Source organism: Capsella rubella, unplaced genomic scaffold (genome assembly GCF_000375325.1).
Source record: "Capsella rubella cultivar Monte Gargano unplaced genomic scaffold, Caprub1_0 scaffold_3, whole genome shotgun sequence".
In the NCBI taxonomy this organism is placed as follows: Eukaryota; Viridiplantae; Streptophyta; class Magnoliopsida; order Brassicales; family Brassicaceae; genus Capsella; species Capsella rubella.
In genome coordinates, this window is record NW_006238921.1 from 3,433,957 (window position 1) to 3,455,098 (window position 21,142).

At 39.2% G+C, this 21,142-nt stretch overlaps 8 protein-coding genes across 9 annotated transcripts; 5 read left to right on the forward strand and 3 right to left on the reverse strand.

The window, feature by feature from the left end:
• Nucleotides 1-278: 278 nt before the first annotated feature.
• On the reverse strand, nucleotides 279-2,372 carry LOC17893455 (cAMP-regulated phosphoprotein 21). Its single transcript, XM_006298040.2, has 4 exons — nucleotides 2,058-2,372; nucleotides 893-1,547; nucleotides 565-804; nucleotides 279-487 (listed from the first exon to the last, which is right to left on the reverse strand). Exons 1-4 carry the CDS (start codon nucleotides 2,140-2,142, stop codon nucleotides 463-465), a joined length of 1,005 nt encoding a protein of 334 aa, XP_006298102.1. The 5' UTR covers nucleotides 2,143-2,372; the 3' UTR covers nucleotides 279-462.
• A 1,081-nt stretch (nucleotides 2,373-3,453) lies between these two features.
• On the forward strand, nucleotides 3,454-4,945 carry LOC17893464 (transmembrane emp24 domain-containing protein p24delta6). Its single transcript, XM_006299755.2, has 4 exons — nucleotides 3,454-3,799; nucleotides 4,166-4,387; nucleotides 4,474-4,550; nucleotides 4,652-4,945. The coding sequence occupies exons 1-4, from the start codon at nucleotides 3,590-3,592 to the stop codon at nucleotides 4,794-4,796; spliced, it is 654 nt and encodes a 217-aa protein (XP_006299817.1). The 5' UTR covers nucleotides 3,454-3,589; the 3' UTR covers nucleotides 4,797-4,945.
• Nucleotides 4,946-5,686: 741 nt separating this feature from the next.
• On the forward strand, nucleotides 5,687-7,274 carry LOC17890782 (putative F-box protein At3g10790). The gene has a single exon (XM_006299252.2). It carries the CDS (start codon nucleotides 5,873-5,875, stop codon nucleotides 7,034-7,036), a length of 1,164 nt encoding a protein of 387 aa, XP_006299314.2. The 5' UTR covers nucleotides 5,687-5,872; the 3' UTR covers nucleotides 7,037-7,274.
• A 203-nt stretch (nucleotides 7,275-7,477) lies between these two features.
• On the forward strand, nucleotides 7,478-9,794 carry LOC17890595 (bZIP transcription factor 28). The gene is made up of 2 exons (XM_006296722.2): nucleotides 7,478-9,123; nucleotides 9,198-9,794. The coding sequence occupies exons 1-2, from the start codon at nucleotides 7,542-7,544 to the stop codon at nucleotides 9,650-9,652; spliced, it is 2,037 nt and encodes a 678-aa protein (XP_006296784.1). The 5' UTR covers nucleotides 7,478-7,541; the 3' UTR covers nucleotides 9,653-9,794.
• A 90-nt stretch (nucleotides 9,795-9,884) lies between these two features.
• LOC17892956 lies at nucleotides 9,885-14,284 on the reverse strand. Of its 2 annotated transcripts, XM_006297435.2 has the most exons (7): nucleotides 14,195-14,284; nucleotides 13,346-13,903; nucleotides 12,398-12,645; nucleotides 11,523-11,635; nucleotides 11,061-11,432; nucleotides 10,228-10,933; nucleotides 9,885-10,127 (listed from the first exon to the last, which is right to left on the reverse strand). In XM_006297435.2, the coding sequence occupies exons 1-7, from the start codon at nucleotides 14,215-14,217 to the stop codon at nucleotides 10,054-10,056; spliced, it is 2,094 nt and encodes a 697-aa protein (XP_006297497.2). In that variant the 5' UTR covers nucleotides 14,218-14,284; the 3' UTR covers nucleotides 9,885-10,053. The 2 variants fall into 2 exon arrangements, with proteins under 2 accessions (XP_006297497.2, XP_006297496.1); XM_006297434.2 differs by lacking the exons at nucleotides 13,346-13,903; nucleotides 14,195-14,284 and having other exon boundaries at nucleotides 9,885-10,124; nucleotides 12,398-12,945.
• Nucleotides 14,285-14,927: 643 nt separating this feature from the next.
• LOC17892010 (probable mediator of RNA polymerase II transcription subunit 26a) lies at nucleotides 14,928-17,424 on the forward strand. Its single transcript, XM_023786301.1, has 9 exons — nucleotides 14,928-15,435; nucleotides 15,523-15,591; nucleotides 15,708-15,790; nucleotides 15,990-16,072; nucleotides 16,200-16,327; nucleotides 16,440-16,467; nucleotides 16,545-16,834; nucleotides 16,919-16,997; nucleotides 17,083-17,424. The coding sequence occupies exons 1-9, from the start codon at nucleotides 15,124-15,126 to the stop codon at nucleotides 17,172-17,174; spliced, it is 1,164 nt and encodes a 387-aa protein (XP_023642069.1). The 5' UTR covers nucleotides 14,928-15,123; the 3' UTR covers nucleotides 17,175-17,424.
• Nucleotides 17,425-17,739: 315 nt separating this feature from the next.
• LOC111831416 (probable mediator of RNA polymerase II transcription subunit 26a) lies at nucleotides 17,740-18,434 on the forward strand. Its single transcript, XM_023785487.1, has 2 exons — nucleotides 17,740-18,179; nucleotides 18,239-18,434. The coding sequence occupies exons 1-2, from the start codon at nucleotides 17,740-17,742 to the stop codon at nucleotides 18,432-18,434; spliced, it is 636 nt and encodes a 211-aa protein (XP_023641255.1).
• Nucleotides 18,435-18,540: 106 nt separating this feature from the next.
• On the reverse strand, nucleotides 18,541-20,857 carry LOC17890719 (2-hydroxy-6-oxo-6-phenylhexa-2,4-dienoate hydrolase). The gene is made up of 6 exons (XM_006297526.2): nucleotides 20,531-20,857; nucleotides 19,815-20,277; nucleotides 19,425-19,722; nucleotides 19,211-19,309; nucleotides 18,990-19,113; nucleotides 18,541-18,898 (listed from the first exon to the last, which is right to left on the reverse strand). Exons 1-6 carry the CDS (start codon nucleotides 20,739-20,741, stop codon nucleotides 18,669-18,671), a joined length of 1,425 nt encoding a protein of 474 aa, XP_006297588.1. The 5' UTR covers nucleotides 20,742-20,857; the 3' UTR covers nucleotides 18,541-18,668.
• Nucleotides 20,858-21,142: the final 285 nt, after the last annotated feature.

Genomic DNA, 21,142 nt, shown 5'->3' on the forward strand with positions numbered 1-21,142 from the left:
TCAAAGGGAGTACTCGAGTGATTTGATTATTCGTTTAGGAATTTTGGGAAGTGTCTTCTTCTCTACAAACTTAGAGAAAAGGACCCTCCAAGTCTTCATGACCTCATATTTTTTACAAGTAGCAAATAAAACAAATACAATTAAAGGTGGTAACCATTCTCAAACACGAGAGAATATTTCCATAAAAAGTTCACATTTAAGAATCAAGTTCCTTTGAACAATTTGTTTGGTTCATCCTAGAGGTAGAGGAAGGCCATCATCGAAGATTTGGCTTTTTTAGTATAACGATTCATTCAAAGTTTGATAATAATATCATTTAAGGAAAAAGAGTATATGTCTTGTTATATAAGAACGAAGCCATTGTTCGGAACAGAACAGAGAGCTCCTAAAGGCTAATATAAATATCTATAGAATTCTGCGTTTCATTACAGACATTGAAGTACTCAAACACTACTCTTGTCCTCAGGGATTGCTTGCAGAAGGATACCTGCAGGGCAGATGACTCATTAAGCACTAGATTTGAGAGATATCAATCAAATGAGGAATTGGACAACAGTTAGTAACCTGAAAAGATTTGTGTCTGGACCATTCAACGACTGCGCATAGTTCAGAGAGGGTGAGTTTGGCCAAGGTATATAAGAAGCCGGGTTATTAGTAAAGGGACTCAAAGCAGGGTTAAGCGGATGCCCATAGTTTAGGTTGGGTTGATGACCTCTTGGCATCTGAGGGAAAACCCCATCGTGAAACGGAATATGGATTGGCATTGGGTTGAAGCTTTGGCCAGACGGCATAACTCTAACATACCTACAAACAAGAAAAAGAACTTTATTTTGCAGCGCGTATACTAATTGAAGCTCTTGCATATCGCCACTGAAGAGATGAAATGGTTTACCTGTAGGCAGGATCCACGATGTACCTGTCATAGCTCCTGTCATAATCCGGGTCATATCGGTCTTTCTCTCTATCTCTGATAATGGCTACTCGAGAAGTCCTTCCAGATTCTCGAGTAACAGCATCAACGAGGTTATTATTAACCGCCACTTCAGTTTCATTCCTGTTTATACATGTGGGTTTCCCTTCAAGAGGAGGGGGAGGTCGTAGTGATGAAGAATCTTCAGAGTCGGAACTGCTAGGGCTGTTAAAGATCCTAGCCCGGGCTTTATCATACTCTTCTTTTCTCTCCTCAACACTTCTCAAAAGATTTTGTTGAACTTCTGATCCACTACCCCCACAACCAGATCTCTTGGGTCTAGGCTTGATTGCGATTTTGAAACCCTCAGGTCTACCATTCTCAGGTTGTTTCACAGGGATTTCGGATAAGCAGACATGAGGAAATCTACTTTCCGCCGTCTTCGTCACCAGGATTCTATTCTCGGATCCATCCCCCGCACCACTACCATTGTCCAAAGCCATGGTTACTAGTCCATAATGCTGAGCAACTCGATGTGCAGCGAGACGCAGGTAGGATGTTGGAAAGGGCCGGAATTCGAACTGAAGCTGCTCAGGGTTTTGAAAGAACTTCTGTATATCGAGCTCCATCCGCAAAACTAAAAACACACACCAACAACAACAGCAAAAAGAGGCAACCTTTTAATTACCCATCAACCACATTTAAATAGAATCTTTCCAGATACAGATATTAAACTTTAACAGGAAAAAAAAAAAAAAAAAGAGTTGAAACTTGAAGACAAGATGCTTAAAGAAGACCAAATTAGACAGACAGTAATCCAAATCAGAGTGAATTGGAATAGTCAAGCTTCAATGTTCATGGTGCCGACGAAACAATCGCAGTCCTGAGGATTAATTCTGATTAAGCTAAATAAAAAAGTGATTATGAATTGGGGCATAGAGCAAGCAATCACGACAGATTATGAATAGCAATGGATCTAATCAAACCCTAATCACCACAGAAATGAACCAAACAAAAGGATCGAGGATTAGAGAAACTAATAATCCCAACAAATTATATGAAACCCTAAAAAACTAGCACAAAATGAAATGAGCGAAATCAGATGGAAAGCCAACAAGAGAGAAAGCAAAATCGAAATTGACTAAACTGGTGAGACGGTGACGAGGATTCTGAAGAGCCTCGACCAGAAAAGGATCCACCATAGCTTCCTTCTCGGTCATAGGAGCAGCCATGGATGAAAAGCTTCTTCTAATCTCACCCTGCTTTGAAAATTTCAAAATCCTCTTCTCCTGGATCTTTGAAATTTGCCCCTTGGTATATCTCACCGGCCGGGGATTAGAAGAGAAAACACATCAAGGAAACGAAAAGGAGATAATTTCTGATGAGCATTCTGAAGAGAGAAAGAGAGAGAGAGAGACGCGAATCGATGAGGTTGAGGATGAAGGAGATGAAAAGACTTTCTCGACCTTTATCTCTCTCTCTCTCTCCCAAATCGCAATCAAGTGGGGAAGAATAAAATGATAGTTGCTGTCTTTTTTTTTTAATAGTATATATTATTCGATTCAATTCATTTTTTTTCTTTCGAAATTTGTGTATAGTTATTATGATTTTTATTTATTTATCGAGAAGTGAGTATTTGTAAAAGTTGGTTTGGTGGAATCATACAAATACAACTTTGGGTTGGTATCACACAATTTCATTTTCCCATGGTGAAGTGTTAGTATTATCCCAAAGTCGAAGCCTAGGAGGGTCAATAAAACTGACCATGCAGCGAAGGATTGACTATGAGGGAATAATAAAAAAAAAACTGAAAGTGTCGTTCCCTAAGTACAATTAATTAACGTTGGAACAAAATGTCAATCTCATCAAATACTAGTAGTAGCAGTTAATCTCGAACGTTACGTAATCTACCTACTATATAGTAGCAGTACAATAATCTAAAAGTAAGTCTTAAAATCAAAGCTAGTACTAATATTTTGAAATTTTGAAAAAGCTTTTGCACTTGTTTCTTATATGCTGTACTTGAGGTCTGGAGTTGTGTAAATCCCCTCAAAGCTTGAGTTCATAGAGATTGTGAACTTGTTCTTTCAGTCGTTGCGCCTCGTGCCATGTCTCTCAAACCTTCGGTTCAAGTGTGATTTTGCTACGTTTCGTGGTTCCCAGTCGTCGATTCTCTCATTTCATTATTTATTTTCATTATTAAACTTAGGTACGTATATATATATATATATATATATTATGGTGACATAAAATTAAATTCAAAATTTTAAAAGAAACCTTAACAAATGTGATTTTTCTTTATTTTTTTTATTTGGATTTACTTCCTTAATAGAGATTGATATTGCTGGTCAAAATTAAACGCACTTTCCAAAGTAAATAAAATTACTCCGAAAAACGTCTCTCGGACCACGGCGCGTGGACAATGTTCACCCTCGTCCGACATGGCGATTACTGATTGGATACAAAAACAAACCCCTACCAATGGCAAAGCTCCCTACACCTTTACAAAAATTGAAACATAAACCTTTTTAAAACTCCACGCGCCACTGTCTTAAAACCTTTCTCTCTTGCTTAATAACGTAATAACATTAAACTTTTACTCTCTTTTTTTTTCTTTTCTTTTCTTTGGATTTCAATAACCTTAATCTTTTTTTTTTGACTCTCTTCCTATCTCAAACGATGTCGATCTCGCCGGTGCTTTTTATTGGTTTGATTTGCCTTGCAGGCGTTGGCTCTCTTTTTCCCTCGGCGGAGGCTATATGGTTAACGGTTCCAACATCAGGAGAGAGATGCTTCTACGAAGAGATCCAAGCCGACGTCATCGTTGTCTTCGATTACATTTGCATCGACGAGGGTTTCACTCAACTTGGTCCAACACTTGATGTTCGGGTTTGTATCCCACACCCTCCACTTCTCTTCGTTTATTTGCATGCTTGTATTACTCATATACATATATAACCCACCCGCTTCTTTATATGTTATGTGCTAAGTATATACTATAGGAGAATTTTTATTTTGGGTTTTATTGATATTTTTTTCAACATTGCACTGATGATAGATTTGTAGAAGAAATCAACTAGATACCCATAAATTCTTGTATGAATCACTTATTTTGTTTCTACCAATGTATAGATAAATACTGGATCTGCTCATCACTAAGATTGAGTAAATAAGGGTTTGGTTCAGACACGTTGTCTAGAGTTTGGAGTAAAGTAAGAGAAAGAGAACTTAATGTGATGTTTTGGATAAATGTAGGTAACATCTCCGTACGGGAAGGAACTGTACAAGACAGCAAACGTGACGCACGGCCAGGCTGCGTTCACAACGAGCGAGACTGGAACATTCTTAGCTTGTTTATCAATGCATCACGATCAGACACATCACTCACTCAATAACTCTGTTATCGTCAGTATTGATTGGAAAACGGGTATCAGAACCAAAGACTGGGATTCTGTTGCTAAGAAAGAAAAGATCGAGGCAAGCCCCTTCCTTCATTTCCCAACTTAACATATATTCCCAAGAAATACATGTGGTTGAATATATACTATATATATTGTTTCTAGGGCGTGGAGCTTGCGGTTCGAAAATCAACGGAAATAGCGAGAGCTATTAGGGCCAACATACTCTATTTACGAATCAGGTTATGATCAGTAGCGCTTTCAACTCAATCTTAATTATAATAAATATGCAAAAAGGACTTAGAACATGAAGATTAGTTTATTTTGATAAATAATGGTGCAGGGAAGCATATATGAGGGATATAAACGAGAAGACAAACAAGAGGATAGCGCAGCTAAGCTTAATGTCTCTAGGACTTGCTATTGTCGTTTCAGTTACTCAAGTTTGGCATCTCAAACGCTACTTTCTCAAAAAGAAGCTCATATAACTTCACTCTATATTATTACTATATATTTTAGAAAATTTGCAGTCTTATGCTTTTTAATTTTATTTTGGGATGGTGTAACTATAGAGTCATATCAAATCAATAAAGAGAACACGCACATGCTATTGTGCATGATACTATGTTTTTCTATATATTGATCACAAATATTTCATAGAATCATCTAGGAATGATTGATGCATTCATCTATTATATTATATCACATACAAAATTCGCATCGAGGAACCTCCTTGTTCGAAGATGAACGTATTATTTTGTGTTGAAAATATTATTTTGGCTATATCTTTTTTCTTTTCTTTTCTTAACAATGCTCTAAACGTGCTTTAAACGACTGTCTGGATCGGACAGTATGTGGTGGTCCGACGCTCTAATCATATATCATGTAACCTTATTCAATATTTGAGTCTAATAGTGTCAAGACGGATCATTATGTATCTTGGTGGACAATTATGTAAAATTCTGGCAGCCAAACACCGCCTTGTAGTTGTAGGCAGATTCTTGACGGAACATTTTAAAAAAAAATTGTAAGTTTTTGAATATCTTATTCATTGGAAATTAGTGTCTAAACATTATATTATCCAACTTGACATCTAAATTTTGGAGATTATGTTTTTATTTACTTGTCGTTTGAAGTCATTTCTACATTTGAAAATCTACTTTTTAGCCAGCCATTTTAAAGTTTATTACTTTTTACTTTTTGTTTCCTAAAAATAAATAAAAATTCAGTCAATATTTTCAAACTAAAAAGTTAATAAATTTCATGAGTCTAAATCCGTCTACACATACTAAAAATCTCATAAATTTCATCGGTATAGATCCGTCCACGTGAACTAAACATCTAATAAATTTCACTGGTCTAGATCCGACCACGCTTACTAAAAATCTAATAATTAAATTTCATCGGTCTAGATCCGCCCACGCATCGACTTATAGGATTAGGTGCTAAGCGTTTGTCCACCATGTAAAAGAAAAGTGAGAGGTGTATCTAGAAATCTCCAAAATCTGTAAAGATACTAGGGTTTCAGAGCAAACAACAGACGAGACAGTGAGCGGGGGAGCTGATGAAAACAGCCATGATGCGGCTTGGGTCGACAAAAAAGAGGTGTAAAATTTCAGCACCAATGACAAGGTCCCAGACCTACCCGTTGGACAAGATGCCTCTCGAAATGAAAGAGGAGATTTGCATGAAACTGGAGGTCGAATGCATCACGAAGCTCATTGCCCTTTCTAAATCCTGGTCATCGATAGTCCGTAACAAAATTTTCACCAACTTGTACCTGAATCAATCTTTGGCTCGGCCACGCATTCTGATCTCATTAATCGGCGTTCAAGACATGCAGCACTTCTTCCTCTCTTGCTCTCAGGAGGATCCATCTTCTGATCATCGCACTGTCAGTTGTAACCCTCCGAGGCAGGGTAATTGGTACAACTTTTCTCCACCTGTCCGCGGCTTGATGAGCTGTATGTGTGATAATAATAAAGTGATGATTGGGAATCCTAGTACTCGTCAGCTTATTACTTTACCGAGAGTCAAAACTGTGAGGAAAGACATACTCCACTTCTTTGGATATGATCCTGTAAAGGGTGAATACAAAGTGTTGTGCATGACGGTGTCACGTAATCCTACACGTAGTAGATCAGGAGAGGCTGTGACGGAGGAGCATCAAGTGTTCACTCTAGGAGCTAAGAGAAAGAAATGGAGGAAGATCGAATGTGAGCATCTCCATTATGCTCATCCTAGAACTCAAGGGATATGCAGCAATGGGGTTGTGTATTATCTGGCATGGGTCGAAAATGTTCGTTTTCTGATATGCTTTGATGTGGGGTCTGAAAAGTTTAGTGTCATGGAGTTACCCGGGGACGTCGAAGGTCTGTCCAACTACGGCGAAAAGATAGCTGTGACGAAAATGATCATCGACGGTAATATCGACTTGTGGGTTCTTGAAGATGCCAGCAAACAAAAATGGTCAAAAACTACAATCGTGACTTCTTCTTGGATAGAGTCACATAACTTGATTAGAAGATTCATGTTCAGGGGTAGACTTGGCACCGGCGAGCTTGTATTTGAACCCTTATTTGTCGCAGGCTCCTTCTTTTTACTATCTTACGATCTCAAGGAAGGGAAAGTTAGAAAAATCATCATCCCTGAAATATTTGGCTTTTCTTTTACTTCTATAGGTGTCTATTTGGATCATGTTGAGAGTCCTATGTTTCTGGAACTGTAAGGTAATTCTCACATCCTGTCTCTTGATGACTTCTTCTTCGGTGTTTCTTGCCTGAACTACTCTCTCTCTCTCTTTCTTAAGTTTCAGTTAAAGTTGTCGGATATTATTATTTGTTTAAGACTTGTCTTTGTTGGATTTTGATCTATGGTTTTGTATGCTTTTGGAATTTGGATTTATGCAATGTTTATGACTTTGTTTTAATAATTTCTGGTTTTCTTATTTGATTTATTTTGGGGGAGATCACAAATGGATCTCTCTTTCACCTTTTACGTAAGAGCAAAATCACCTCAAAATTGGTTTTTGATTTTGTTTGACGAAGTCACTAAAGTCTAAACCATGACACACGTACGTGTTCAGAGTTTGATGTACACGCGAAAAAAGCGCGTGGATGATAATATTCTCCTAATTCTTAAGGTTTTTTATTCGTTGCCTTCTTCCTAAGTTTATAAGCCGTGTGGAACCATCGAGAAAGCGAAAACGAAGAAGAAACTTTCAAAAGCCTTCGATGGTGACGACGCAATCAACATCTGTGATCGTTCCTCCGCCGGAAACACCTAATCTGAACCCTAGCATGTTATCGGATTCCGACATCATTTCGTTTCCGCCGCTAGATCCTCTTTTCCTATCTGATTCTGATCCGATTTCAATGGATGCTCCTCTCTCTGACCTCGACTTCTTACTCGACGATGAGAACGGTGATTTTGCCGATTTCGATTTCCCGTTTGATAGTTCGGATGATTTCTTCGATTTCGATTTGGCGGAGCCCGCGGCGGCGGTGATACCTGAGGAGATGGGAAATAATCGTTCCAATTTGGACTCATCGGAAAACAGAGACGGCGATGGAGGCGCAGAAGGACGATCTGATTCTGTTCATTCTCAGGTTTCATCTCAAGGCTCCAAGACGACTTTTGTGTCCGACACCGTTGACGCGTTATCCTCCCCTGAATCGAGCAATCACAAGAAGTCTTCTGTCAGCAAGAGGAAGAAGGAAAAAGAAGACTCCGGCCTTGAACACAGGAGCCGCAAGTATCAAAAGTCCGATGATAAATCAGTCGCTACAAACAACGAAGAGGATGATGACGACAAGAAGAGGTTAAGGCAGATCAGGAACCGTGAAAGTGCTCAGCTTTCGAGGTTGAGGAAGAAGCAACAAACTGAGGAGCTTGAAAGGAAAGTGAAGAGTATGAATGCTACCATTGCTGAACTGAACGGTAAGATTGCTTATGTTATGGCTGAGAATGTAGCTTTAAGGCAACAAATGGCTGTAGCTTCTGGTGCTCCTCCTATGAATCCTTATATGGCTGCACCGCCATTACCTTATCAATGGATGCCATATCCACCGTATCCTGTCAGGGGTTATGGATCACAGACTCCGCTGGTTCCCATTCCTAAGTTAACCCCTAAGCCTGTCTCTAGTTGTAGATCGAAAAAGACAGAGAGTAAGAAGAATGAGGGCAAAAGTAAGCTCAAGAAGGTTGCTAGTATTAGTTTTATTGGAATTCTCTTCTTTGTTTTCTTGTTTGGTACATTAGTTCCGTTTATGAATGTAAATTATGGAGGAGAAAGTGGAAGCTTTGGCGGTTTGTCTAAATATGATGGTCACCGGTACTACCATGAGCACAAGGGGAAGGTTCTAATGGTCGGTGATGGTTCTGATGTTAGAAGAGAAAGTGGAATATCTGACGGACATTTACATTCTAGTAGGAGGGTTCATGGTGATAGCGATAGTTGTGGAGGAGTAGATTATAACCCTCATCCGAAAATAGAGGGACGACCAAGTTCAGTGAGCAATGCTAGTGACCCTCTTTTTGCTTCTCTCTATGTCCCAAGAAACAATGGGCTTGTGAAGATTGACGGGAACTTGATAATTCACTCTGTTTTGGCGAGTGAGAAAGCAACTGCTTTAGCTAAGAAGAATATCACTGCAACAGTAAAAACCAAAGAACCGGATTTGACCATTCCTGGTGCACTTTCTTCTGCGTTAGCTGTTCCTGAGCTAAGAGGAAATGCAGCAATGCTCCCTCAGTCAATGGCTCTATCTTCTGAAGGGAAAAGGCTTCATCAATGGTTTCATGAAGGTGGCTCAGGTAATCATTCGACTCTGCAGTTGTATTAAATGGAGTGATCTGGATTTTTAACTCTTTGCTGCAATCTCTTACAGGGACACTAATGGATTATAGCATGTGTACTGAAGTTTTCCAGTTTGATATTGCTCCTGGTGCTATAGTCCCATCATCAGTCTCCAACATTTCAGCGGAGCAGCTCCAAAATGTCACCACCCACGGCAAGAGAATGAAGAACAGGAGAATTCTCGAGGGACTTCCGGTTTCACGTTTGGCATCTGAGCTCAATATCACCGGAACCCAGCCGAACAAAGAAACTCAAAACAAGACCTTCAATGGAAACACTAAGAACAAACCCAACTCATCATCCTCCATGGTTGTCTCAGTGTTGCTTGATCCAAGAGAGATTGTTGACTCTGAAACCGATAGAGTGGTGCCCCCGAATCCTAAATCACTTTCCCGGATCTTTGTGGTGGTGCTCCTCGACAGTGTCAAGTACGTCACCTACTCATGCGTCCTTCCTCGATCTGGTCTCCATCTCGTAGCCACCTGATCCAAGTTACTCAGCTCAACTAGACCTCAGTAGGAGACCGTTGACTTGTTTATATATACATTACGTTATTGACTTTTTTTCCCCGTGTTGTACAACTCTTGTTTTAAGGTTTTGGATTTTAATGTTGAGAATTAAACTGAAATCCTTGATTTACTTAGGGAACTTTCGGTTGCTTTAGGCCGGTAAAATTACATCTAGTGACTACTGAACTTTTCTCTTTTAGAAGATATAATATACAAAAAAAGCTCTTAGAGCATATATTCGATTGGAATATAAGTAGAAGCCTGCACTATTTTGTGCAGCAACATTCTATAACAACTCTTCCAGTTCTGTTTCTAGATTCCATATGAATTCATTTTTATACACTTAAGTTTTGAGTAAAACTAGACATGTTAATGTCGTTATTCACGAAGCCTGGTCACTATCAACATGAGAAGGACAATCCATGGAATAGCTGGTAAAACCTCATTCGCTGCTGCAGGGCACAGAAAGAAGAAGCTATTTGATTAGAATTGGGAGTCTACGATTTGATATATCTTTGCTAAAATTGGAAGACTTTATAAGTAGCAACTTACATGAAGAGGACTGAGGTTGAGGATGAGCATCTTCATTTGCGTGTGGTTCTGTTGCTTCTGTTTTGGGTGGTTGAGCTACATGGGCAAACACCACATGTGGTAGAGGGGCAGAGACTGGAACTATACGAGAATTGGCTGCAGGAATAGGGGATGGCGAGTGCAGCTGATGACGTGGTACCCCAGCAGAAGGAGCAGGCGTAGGTGTGGAACAAAAATGCACGTGTTTCTCTTTGAAATGTACTCTCTTTGGTCTTATATTGTCTAAGTTGCAGGGTGGAGGCGCAGACGGAGCTATCCTACGGTTTCTCTGTGGAGCAGGAGAGGCCACAGGTGAAACCTCTGGAGCCATTTTTGGGCTATGATGGTGGTGGTGATGATGATGGCTGTGATGATGGTGGTGGTGGTGATGGCGATGGTGATGATGGTGGTGGTGCTTGGAATGGGGACTAGGTGAGGGTGATGGAGACTTAGTGCTACTATCACTGTTGTTTGGCAAGAAAGATGAAAGACGAACTTGCTTGACCTTACCAAATATGGTATTATTCAGGCCGAGGTTTTTCGAGCGTGAACCTGTAATGGTATCAGTCAGTTGTTTCAACCTTGGGCTTGAATTTGAAGTCCCGATTCTTAGCAAAACCGATGAGTGAACAGTTGTAGGAGGAGACACGGTTGACCCTTCTGAATTCGATAAGCTTACATACAAATTCTGCATCCAGACAAAATCCATGTTAAGAATAATCTAACTCAAGGCATTAACACTTGCTAATGAACGCATAACTTCAACATGATTGAAAGATTTAGAATAAAAATATATTGTGATAAAAATGACAAACCTCGTATGGTGCAAGATTCAGCCCATTCTTGAGTTGACTAGCAAGGGTATTGAAGTTTATCTGTATCTGGTGAATAGAGTAATTTAGGGTAAAGTTGAAAACAATCTTGAATTTCTGGAGAGGGAAAGCACTTTGCGGCGGAATCACAGTGATTCCTCCTGGAAACTTTAACACTTCAAAATGGAAGGTTTCCCCAAACAAGGATTTTGTAAGCTGGAGAGTAGATTGATTTATGAGCACCGATTCGAACATCTCTTTGATAGAACTCAAGGAAAAAGGTAAAATTTCTCGGTAATCTGTATCGTGGTCAATTCCAAACACAACCTTTGTTATGTTCAATCCATCCGACGGTTCAAAAGCCAAAATAGTTACCTGTTGTTTCATTAGAACCAAGTCGGATCAGAAGAGAAAAGAGATGATAAATAGTAAATAAAAGGTTAAGAACAATATGAAACATCGTACATTGATGGATATGTAGCTCATCTCTTGAAAGATGTCATCTCTAAGCTGCAAGATATTGTCATTAAGAAAAGAAGCCGGTCGATTGATGCTAAAACTGGCAACGATAGCATGACCTGCATCAATAGTGAAAGAATAATGTGGTAAAGGTGAGAAACAGTTAACAAGGAAGCCAATATCCTAATAACGATCCCATTTCAATGGTCTAAAATTGAAGGCCTAAAACTTATTAAACCAGCACTGGTCATCTAATTTGTCCTAGTTATAACTTATCAGAAGACAGTATCAGTAAACTTAGAACTCGGATATCCGAACACCTGAGGTATGTACACACATCACTACTATGTCAATGACCAACAGCTTCTACTTAAACTGCATCACATCGAAATTGCGCAAAAAAATCTCAAAATGCTTAAACAAGTAACACTAAAAACTTATGCAAATATCAAAAAATAACTTTGATTTTTCAAAATAGGTTTTACTCTCACAAATCACAATCATTACTCTCGATTGATATAAGATAAGCTACAATTAACCGATGGAAAAAAATCCACATTTTGCCGATTTAATTCTCTTTATTATATCAAAGATTCAAAGAAGGAAGAAATTTTGACTCTTGTCTGACATGTTAGTGTTACCACAAATCACGGTCAAATCTCAATCCCAAAATAGCTAATGTAATTAGTAAACTAGCAAATTCAGGACACAGATGATGAAACAACAGACCCAAATCAGTAGTGTTGGAGTAAATCCATTGTCCAAATAGGAAACTTTTCTAAGCAGTACAAAACCGAAACAGCTAATACTGCTTTCATCACAAATTGAACTTTATTTTTGTTTGTTAATATGCACGGATTCAGAATTGAGGGAAGTCTTACCTCTAAATCTGGGATCGAGATTGGAATCCTCACGATCCACAGGAAAGGGAAGCAACAAAAACAAAGCCGAAAGAAACAAAGAGACGGAGAGAAGCAACAAGAAGAAACATTTGAACCCAACGAAGCTCGAGATCCATTGGCAACTCACACACCGAGCATTCCTCCTCTCCGTCGAATCGCCGGTAGGTTCCCCGCCGGCGTCACGGAGGCTCACATCATCCTCGGTTTTACCCATCGACAAAAAAATGTAAAACTTTAAGGTTTCAAACCGTAGCAACAGAGAGAAACCCCACCTTCTCCATCGGTGGGTACACCCATCATCATTTCTAGCTTCCACAGCTCAACAAAAAAGCCCTAATTTCACCAGACTAGCTAACAAATTCCCTACAGAAATTGAACAAATTTCACCTTGGGATTTACAGATTTCGATATCGATTCGAGCTTTCCAAAACAAGGCTTCAATTTGTTTAAAAAAACGCAGAGAGTGGAGTGAATTTCCGATTTCAGATTATAAAAGTATTAACTTTTTTTTTTCTTTACTTCAAAAAAATGGAACAAAAAAAAAAAGGATTCGGTTTTTGAGTATTGTGAGGGTTTTTGTCAATATATATATATATATATATATATATATATTTTTCCCAACTCAAATTTAATTTCGACATATACACTTTATTAACTTCGCCTTCATTTTCCTTAGATTTGATTTTAATTATGACAATTATAGGGTTGTTCGTTTTTGGTAAGACCACCGACACTAGAGAGTGTTGGAGAGTTCGAACTACCGTGTGACCCGAATGGATAAACTTCTATTCAACAAAAAAAATATTATTCCCTTATACAAAAATTAAACAAATGTTTTATACATTACATCTGAAATCGATTTATAATACAAAAGCATATCAATGGAAAGGTTGTGATATATTGTGGTTCGAGGCCAAACCAGAGGACCTGAACGGCCACAGATACATCAATGGTTTTTTCCAGCCATTGTTTCTGTCTTGTGGCAGTTCTTTGCGGCATACAGGGCAAGAGTTACGCTGGACTAACCACGGGGCTATACATTCCGAATGGTATATATGTTTACACGGCATCTTTCTTGCATCCGATCCTATTTCGAACCGGTCTTGGCAAACAGGGCAACACAGATCCAAACCGAGATGCTTCTGTCTGATTTTGATCTTTTGTAACGAGTTGATCGCGGTTGGTGACGCTGGAGGAGGACCACGGCGGTCTTGTGCTGAGAGCCGGTTAAACAACTCTTCAAAAGTTGGTTGGTCTCCGAGAACGGGTCTACTTCTGTTGTTGCGGCGACGATTACGAGCTTCTTCAAAGGCTAAACCGAAGAGATCAAAAGGGCTTAGTTCGACGTTCTCATATAGCCTTTCAAGAAAGGTGTCACCACAGTGAATGCAAGCTCCTCCTCTTCTGCCTTCTCCTTGTAGACGGATTCCTCGTCTGCAAGTATTACACCAATGTGTGTTCTTTCGGCTAGTTGTAGTCATGGATCTGCCAAAACATAGAGTTTCTTAATCTTCAAAATCATTGTCGTCTGTCCGAAGTTAAGGAAGTGATTATGAGTAAAACAGCCGACACTTCTATTATAAAAAAATAATTTAGAGTCGGTATTAATAAACAGAAACATGACAGATCAAGATACATAACTTACAAAAACAGAAACATGAATAAAACACAAGAAGCTAGTAGAATCAAGATCTTTAGGTTAGAGATTTAAGCCATAGAGCATAAACGATAACTTGTGGATTAGTGAAACGAAACGAATCAGATATCTTAGCTTACCGGGGTTTTAATGGATCGATCATCCGTCAAAAGCTCGTGAATCTCCCTAATGCGAAATGAAAGATTTAAATAGAAGATAATGAAACTTCTGGAAGAAGAAAAGTCTTTTACGCAATAAAAGAAATATTTGACGAGGAAAGATCAAAGACAGCTTCAGTCATGTGGCTGACGCTTAATTGAATAGTCAAAACAAGAAATTTACCAGAAAATTAGTTTAAAAGACACGAGACTAATTAGTAATTAGTGAAGTTTGTGCTAATTAAACATATGTGTGTGTGACTATGAACATTATTACTTTTGAAGCCTAAACACATAATCATGACAGCACAAAACGCGTTAATTAGACTATGAGATTTTGCTACTTTTTTATAATAAAAGGGTATGACATTTGTTACTACTAATGACGTATTCATTCACTTAAAAACATGTAGATACTATCATAACTTTAAAAGATGACATGGTTTTTATATCAGGACACGTGCTACTTATTTGTAATTATTAACAAATGGTAAAGAATTTAACTTCGAATGTTGATAACATAATTTTGTTTTAATACTAGTCCCATGTGTTACCAAATTTGTTTTCTTAATCAAGTGTTCATTATTACATACTCCACTATAAGACAACACATGTATCGGTCTATTTATGAATACGTATTTAACTAATTGAGATCAAAATTAGGGATAGTAATTCATTATATATACTTAAGAATTAAAAAAGAAAATTTGTGGGTTTTAGTGGAAAAGGTGAACGTCAAAAAGCTGTTCCAAGTTGTGTGTCTTGTCCTCTTTTTAATTTCTCTCTGTTTCATTTAATTCTTTTATAGCTTTCTCCAAGTTCTTATTGTTGCTTGAATCCGGAAGAACTAAATTTAATAATCCGATCGAGAATTAAATTGGATTTTGCGGTTTCGATTTTGTTGGAGGGAGATGAAACGATCGGCGTCGTTGGATAAGTGGAGGGACTATTTCCGGCGAGGAGATTCTGATATTTTTGGGATTATTGATCATGCTATTATGGTGGCTGCCTCAGATTGTCCAAAGGAGTTTAAATCCAGGAGAGATGGAATCGCCGAGCTTCTCTTTTCTTGTAGAGCGAGCCGCTGCATTGGCTGTGACCACCTCCAGGTTTTGATTCCTGGAGGAGACGAACATGAGTTCGAGCATTGTCCTAGGACGGTGGAGAGTGTTGGAGTTCAAGTCATGAGGATCAAAGATGTCTTGTTGAACAAAGAAGATGAGGTTTTTATTATCTCTTTTGCTTGACTTAGTTATTATCATAAGCCGTGCTGATTCATTTGGTTGACATGGTATCTTTGAATTTTGCAGCCTAATTCTGTGTTACTCGAATGTCTGAGAAAGCTCGAGACAATGTCTATGAATGTGGACATTCTTAAGGTTTGTCTTTTCTTGGTTCTGTTTTGATAATAATGTATGATTTGGTGTGGTAGAAGCTGTATCATGATTCTTCTTATCGAGCTTTCCGTGTGACATAAGGGTTTGTGTTCTTGCAGGATACTGAGATCGGAAAGGCTGTTAATGGTCTGAGGAGACATGGTTCCGATAAGATTAGCAAACTTGCAAAGACTCTTTTCGCGTATGAGTTTTATCATTCTCATTGTGTGTGCTTAGTTTCATTTGTTCTCATACTCTCGCATTTGTGATGTGCATCCTCTGCGGTTTGATTTAGATGCAAACCAGCTGCTTTTGTTGATTATTAGGAAGCTTTCCTTTGTGCTAGTTTAATACTTATTTGAACATTTACTCTTCTGCACTTTCTGTCTCCCTGTATAAAGATTGTGTGTTTTTATATATGGGATGCACAGAGAGTGGAAGGAGCTGGTCGACCAGTGGATGAACGCTCCAAAGGATATGGCTGGTGAATAGCAGCTCTCTTCTCATGTTTCCATAGTTATCACTACTTCTCTGTTTGGAGACAGAACAACGTTATAAGTTCTTGCGAACAGTTTTTTTTGGTCTAGATTCTTAGTAATTGGCTCTTGCAGGCGCTGAAGAAGGAGGGACTCCAGAGTCTGCAAACCTTTCAGTGATTGATGAAGAAGAAGCCTTTCCTTCTCCTCCACATGATTTAGATATCTATGCACCTGAACCCAATGGATTTGAACTCTCTCAGGTCTATAAACATCTTTCGCGCTCGTGATATCTTTTTTCGGGGGTAAATGCAATGTTATCCTGACAAGTTTCTTCCCTTGTCCTTGTTTCCTAATGTATTGGGTCACTTGAAGATCTTAGATTGCTTGGACTGCGATGGAAGTGAGTTCTTTGGTACTCTGTTCTCTACTTGAAACTCTTCCTATATATTTGTTACTCATGGTGGTGAATGTTTTCAGATCCTCGTCAAAACAATGTGGAGTCAAAACATGAAAGCAAATTGCAAAGTAGAGAGAGGAGGAGACCTGAAGGTACAAATGAAGCCAATGTGGTAGGGAGGTACAACAAAGATCAACAGATGAGAAGAAAAGAAGCTGAAGTTAGACCTGTAAAGCACTCAGCCACCAGTTTTGGTGAGCCTAGAAGACAACCAAAGCAAAGTAGAGAACGAATGGTACCCGCAACCCAAAGAAAACCGCTTGCTGTTGTTGCTGAGCAAAAGAGAAAACTTGCTGGACATCAACAAGATGTGAGTATCTAGGTTAATAGAGCCGTGGTGTTTGATTATTTGTTTGTTCTAATAGCAACTGTATTTGTTCTTGTCTGTGTTCAGAAACTCACTCTGGATCCAGACACAAAGTTTGAGTTTGCAAAGCGGAGACTCCAAGAGAGCTACCAACAACATGAGAATGGTCAGTTTAGTAATCTTAGAGATTTCAATAGTTCGACTCTTAAAATTTAATATTTCATTCTAAATGCTCATTTGATTCTCAACAGCCAAGAGACAGAGGACGATACAAGTGCTGGAAACTATCCCAAAGCAGAGAAATGTTCAGAAACCGCAACTCAAGAGACCCCCACCAAGATAGTTCCATATATTTCTTCCGAAGATGTATACAATTACTACGACCATTCACAGACGTTAATATATACATACAACAGAAGTACATCGACAACGACAGACCCAACTTAAACTTCTTTTAGGATGCTCCTTTCTTTTGTTCCAATGTTTATTGGTACCTCTTGGCCAGTGAATATCCGGTCTGGTCCGGTTTTGTGAAAACTGAAAAGAGAACCTCATAATTGTGACAAATGTAATAATAATCCTTTTTACTCTCTTCTTGATTTATCAAGGAAAAAAAAAAAGGCAGTTAGAACTTGGGACAAAAGAGATTTCCGTATTTGACTCTCTAAACCTAACCTGTGCGGCAAGTAATATATAATTAAAGAAGAAGGGGGATAAAGTCCGTTTTCCCCCAAAAAAAAGAAAAAAGAGAGAAAGGGATAAAGTCCTAGCCTAGGGTTTACGAGAGTTGCCTTCCCTCATCGTCGAAGGAACGTACGTACTCGGATCTACCTCTTCTTCACCAAAAGAAACAGAATAGTATGTAGTTCCTGTATATATTTGACGACTAGTACGTACTTGTGCAGATAATGGATAAAAATGCAGATGTGGTGGAGGAGGAGAGGATTTTCAAGAAGATGAGTGTGCTTCCAGATGAAAAGGATTTTGTTGATGCCATCCTTTCTCTCAAGGACCTCCAGCGCAAGGCGGCCAAGTTGGCCAAGGCTTCCCCTTTTAAGTTTGAGCCTATCCGTGAGCACTACAGGGAGAAGATTAAGTTCGTGGAGAGATCCTTTTTTCGTAAGCTCTCGAAGGTTTCCAAAGAGTTTGCTAATTGTCTCAATGAAACTCCCCCCGGTGGCCTTCTCTTTCAACGATTTCATTACAGTGACTTGAAATTTGCTCGAAGACAACTGAATTTTGCAAGGGACCGGACTCACAGCGTCGCCATGACTTATGTGCTACTACTGAGAAAGGATGATTGTGATTCCGTGGACAAGTGCAAGTCCCTGACAGTGTCTGCTCTTGGGTTAATGTTGACTGTTGCATTGAGAAGCCTCCTAGTTTGGCTTATCTCGAAATGGTCAGGCAGGACATGCTGGTTCAGTTCACCAACAAGAATCTGGAAGATGAGAATGCTGCTGCTACTCTGACAAAGAACAAGAAGCACTTCGTCACCGAGGCATACGACACCTTTGCCTTTGATATTCGAAATGCTGCCGCCGTTGTTCCTCCTGAAACTCTCGCTTGGCTTGAGGATTTGGAACGTGAAGATGGCTTTTAAGCTCCAAGATAAACAGCTGGACTGTGCAAAACGTGCCCACAATCACAAGGAGCACATAGTGGATGATTTAAGAGATTCATTTGGTTCTATTTATTCTCGCATACTATAATTAATCAGTCGGTTTTATTCTAAGTAGTCTTAATATAGTCGTCTTTAGGTTCAGTAAAATCATGATTCTCTAAAATGTAGGCCCAACCCCAAAGTTTTGATTGAGCTATAAAATAAAGTTTTATTTCATGATACAATGCCTTGGAACTTTAAGTCTACTTGTTCTTGTTGTGGCCCTCCAAAAGCATTCCCTAGAAACTTTGCAACAATAGATGTGAATTCATCTGGCTTTTCCTCTTGAGGAAGATGACCACATTTCTTAACTACTTCCAACACCGATCCTGGTATGGCTCTTGACAGCCTCTCTGCGTTCCATGCTGGCACAATCCGGTCCGTATCTCCAGTCACGATCAAAACTATATGGTGTCAATGTGTGTCATGTCATTGGTCCAAACATTGGTCACAATTTTGATTCAGATACAGATTTGAATAGAAGGAGAATGTTACCGGGGCATTTGATTTCTTGCAGTCTTTTTGACAATGGAGGTTTTTTATCTGAGCCATTAGTATCTGTTATTGTGGCGACCGTGAATTCCACAAGAGCTTTGTCCCATCCCTTGGCTTTTAGAGGCTGTGTTTTTTTGGCAGCAAATTGAAATCAGAATTTCAAGCATTTGACATGACAATGCAGAAGAAATTTAAAACCTGAGAACACCAAACTGTTTTACCTTTGTATAACCCTGCACAACGTGATCCGTCACTTGTTTTGAGTCATACCACGCGTTTCTAACAGCTGTTACTCCAAATTTATTGATTGCCATCCTCACCTATCGAAAAAACAAACACATTAAACACATCAACTAAGATCCTTTCGAGGTTCTAGACCAACCTTTTCTGGTCTAAGAACATATGAAAATGAGATGACTGGAATAAAAGCGTTACCAGCATTACTCCAAGAAAGGATCTGAGGAAAGCTGCTAAAGCTTTCTTGTAGAGAGAGTTCAGCATATTCGCCATTCCCGTTACCGCTCTTAAAACTGCTCTTATAACGCCTTTGGTTAACTCAACTATAGTCCCTAGAAAATTGCTCGTGGGAGCTTCTTTGCCTCGGTTATCTCCAGCATTAGTTGTGACCACAGGACGAGGAGCGAAAATAGCTGGAGCAACTAAAATGAGGGCAGCCACACGCTCGGGAGCTTCAAAGTAAGTATCTACAGCTACAAGGCAACCTGCAGAATGCCTAGAGCCCATGAAAAATAATCTCAGCTTATGGTGGCACACTTGATTAAGAAATGCAAGTACTGTAATTGTGTATGGAACCTACTAACTTACCCCACAAGAATGGCCTTCTCGGCAGCAAGAAAATCGATAAAGTAGAGCGTAGTGAGCACGGAATACACCATGGAGTAAGGATTCAAAGGTTTTGCATCATTGGTAGTCCCATTAAACGGGTGAAAGATCCGAGAAGTCAAGCCAAATGCTGGTCTGTCAAAGGCCAGAACTTTGGAACGGACAAGCCGAGCCAGAGGCTTCATAACTCTGTTCCAGGAGAAGACAGAAGCGCCGAAGCCGTGCAATAGAATCATGGGAAAGTCGGCTTTTCGTGATTTTTGAGCATCAAGGCTTGTGTCTGAAACATCATCAGAGAGTGTCTGTGGATCAAAAACCTTGTGATGTATATTAACACCTTGAAACTCACAGAAACAGCTGTCTGGATCAGCTAAGTTCATTGGATCCTGCTCTGTTTCAGCTTCCATCTCCTCTTTACTCTGAGCTCCAACATCTAAATATTGATCTGGCAGTTCATGAATCAGGAAGATTACTCAAACAGAACTTTAGGGGATAAAAAGATTACACATTTGGTCAAACTAATCTTATCCAATAGGAAGTAGAAGCTCAAAATGTTTCAAAATGTAGCACGAATTATATGGTTACTGAACTCGAATAATGAAGAACCCAGATAATTTTGAGGAGAAGCTAATGAACTACAACTCTAGAAGCAGTAGAAAGAAAGTAACAATCTTTTCTGAAGTGTTTAAGATGAGAACCTGAGGAGCCGCCAGACAGAGAAGGAGAAGAAGAAGCAGCATTGGAGACGATGAGACGGCGAAAGGGTTGGCCGGAGATCCGGGGATACATCTGAAAATGGGTTTTAGAGGAGTCTAGACTAAGCTTGTCGTTGAGAGATAAGGAAGGGGAAGGTAAGAGAATCTGCCTTGGTTGGCTCGAAACGAAGATGCATATCGTATTTATATTCATCCTTCAGATAATTTAAAAAAATACAGAAGGGTTTGAGACAACAAAACAGAAGAGGAGGTTACGAGATACTGTGTTTTGTTGAAATCTTGTTGAAATTATAATATTAAAGAAAAAGAAATAGATACTGTGTTCTGAATCCTCTCCAGTTCTGACCTTTCAATCTATTGGACAAAATAACGATCATCGGATGAAGAAAAGGACATAAACGTAAAAAGCCCATTCTCGTCTCTACTCGTTGCCACGTGGCAGTAATATGGGGCAAGATAAAAAAATATTTCTAAATTTTTTATATATTGCTGCAGACTGCTGTACAATTTGAACGGCCTCTCTCATTTGTATCGTCGTGGGGGTTGGTTGTTGTAACTTGTAACTTACCACCATACGTTAATTGAATTCTGCAA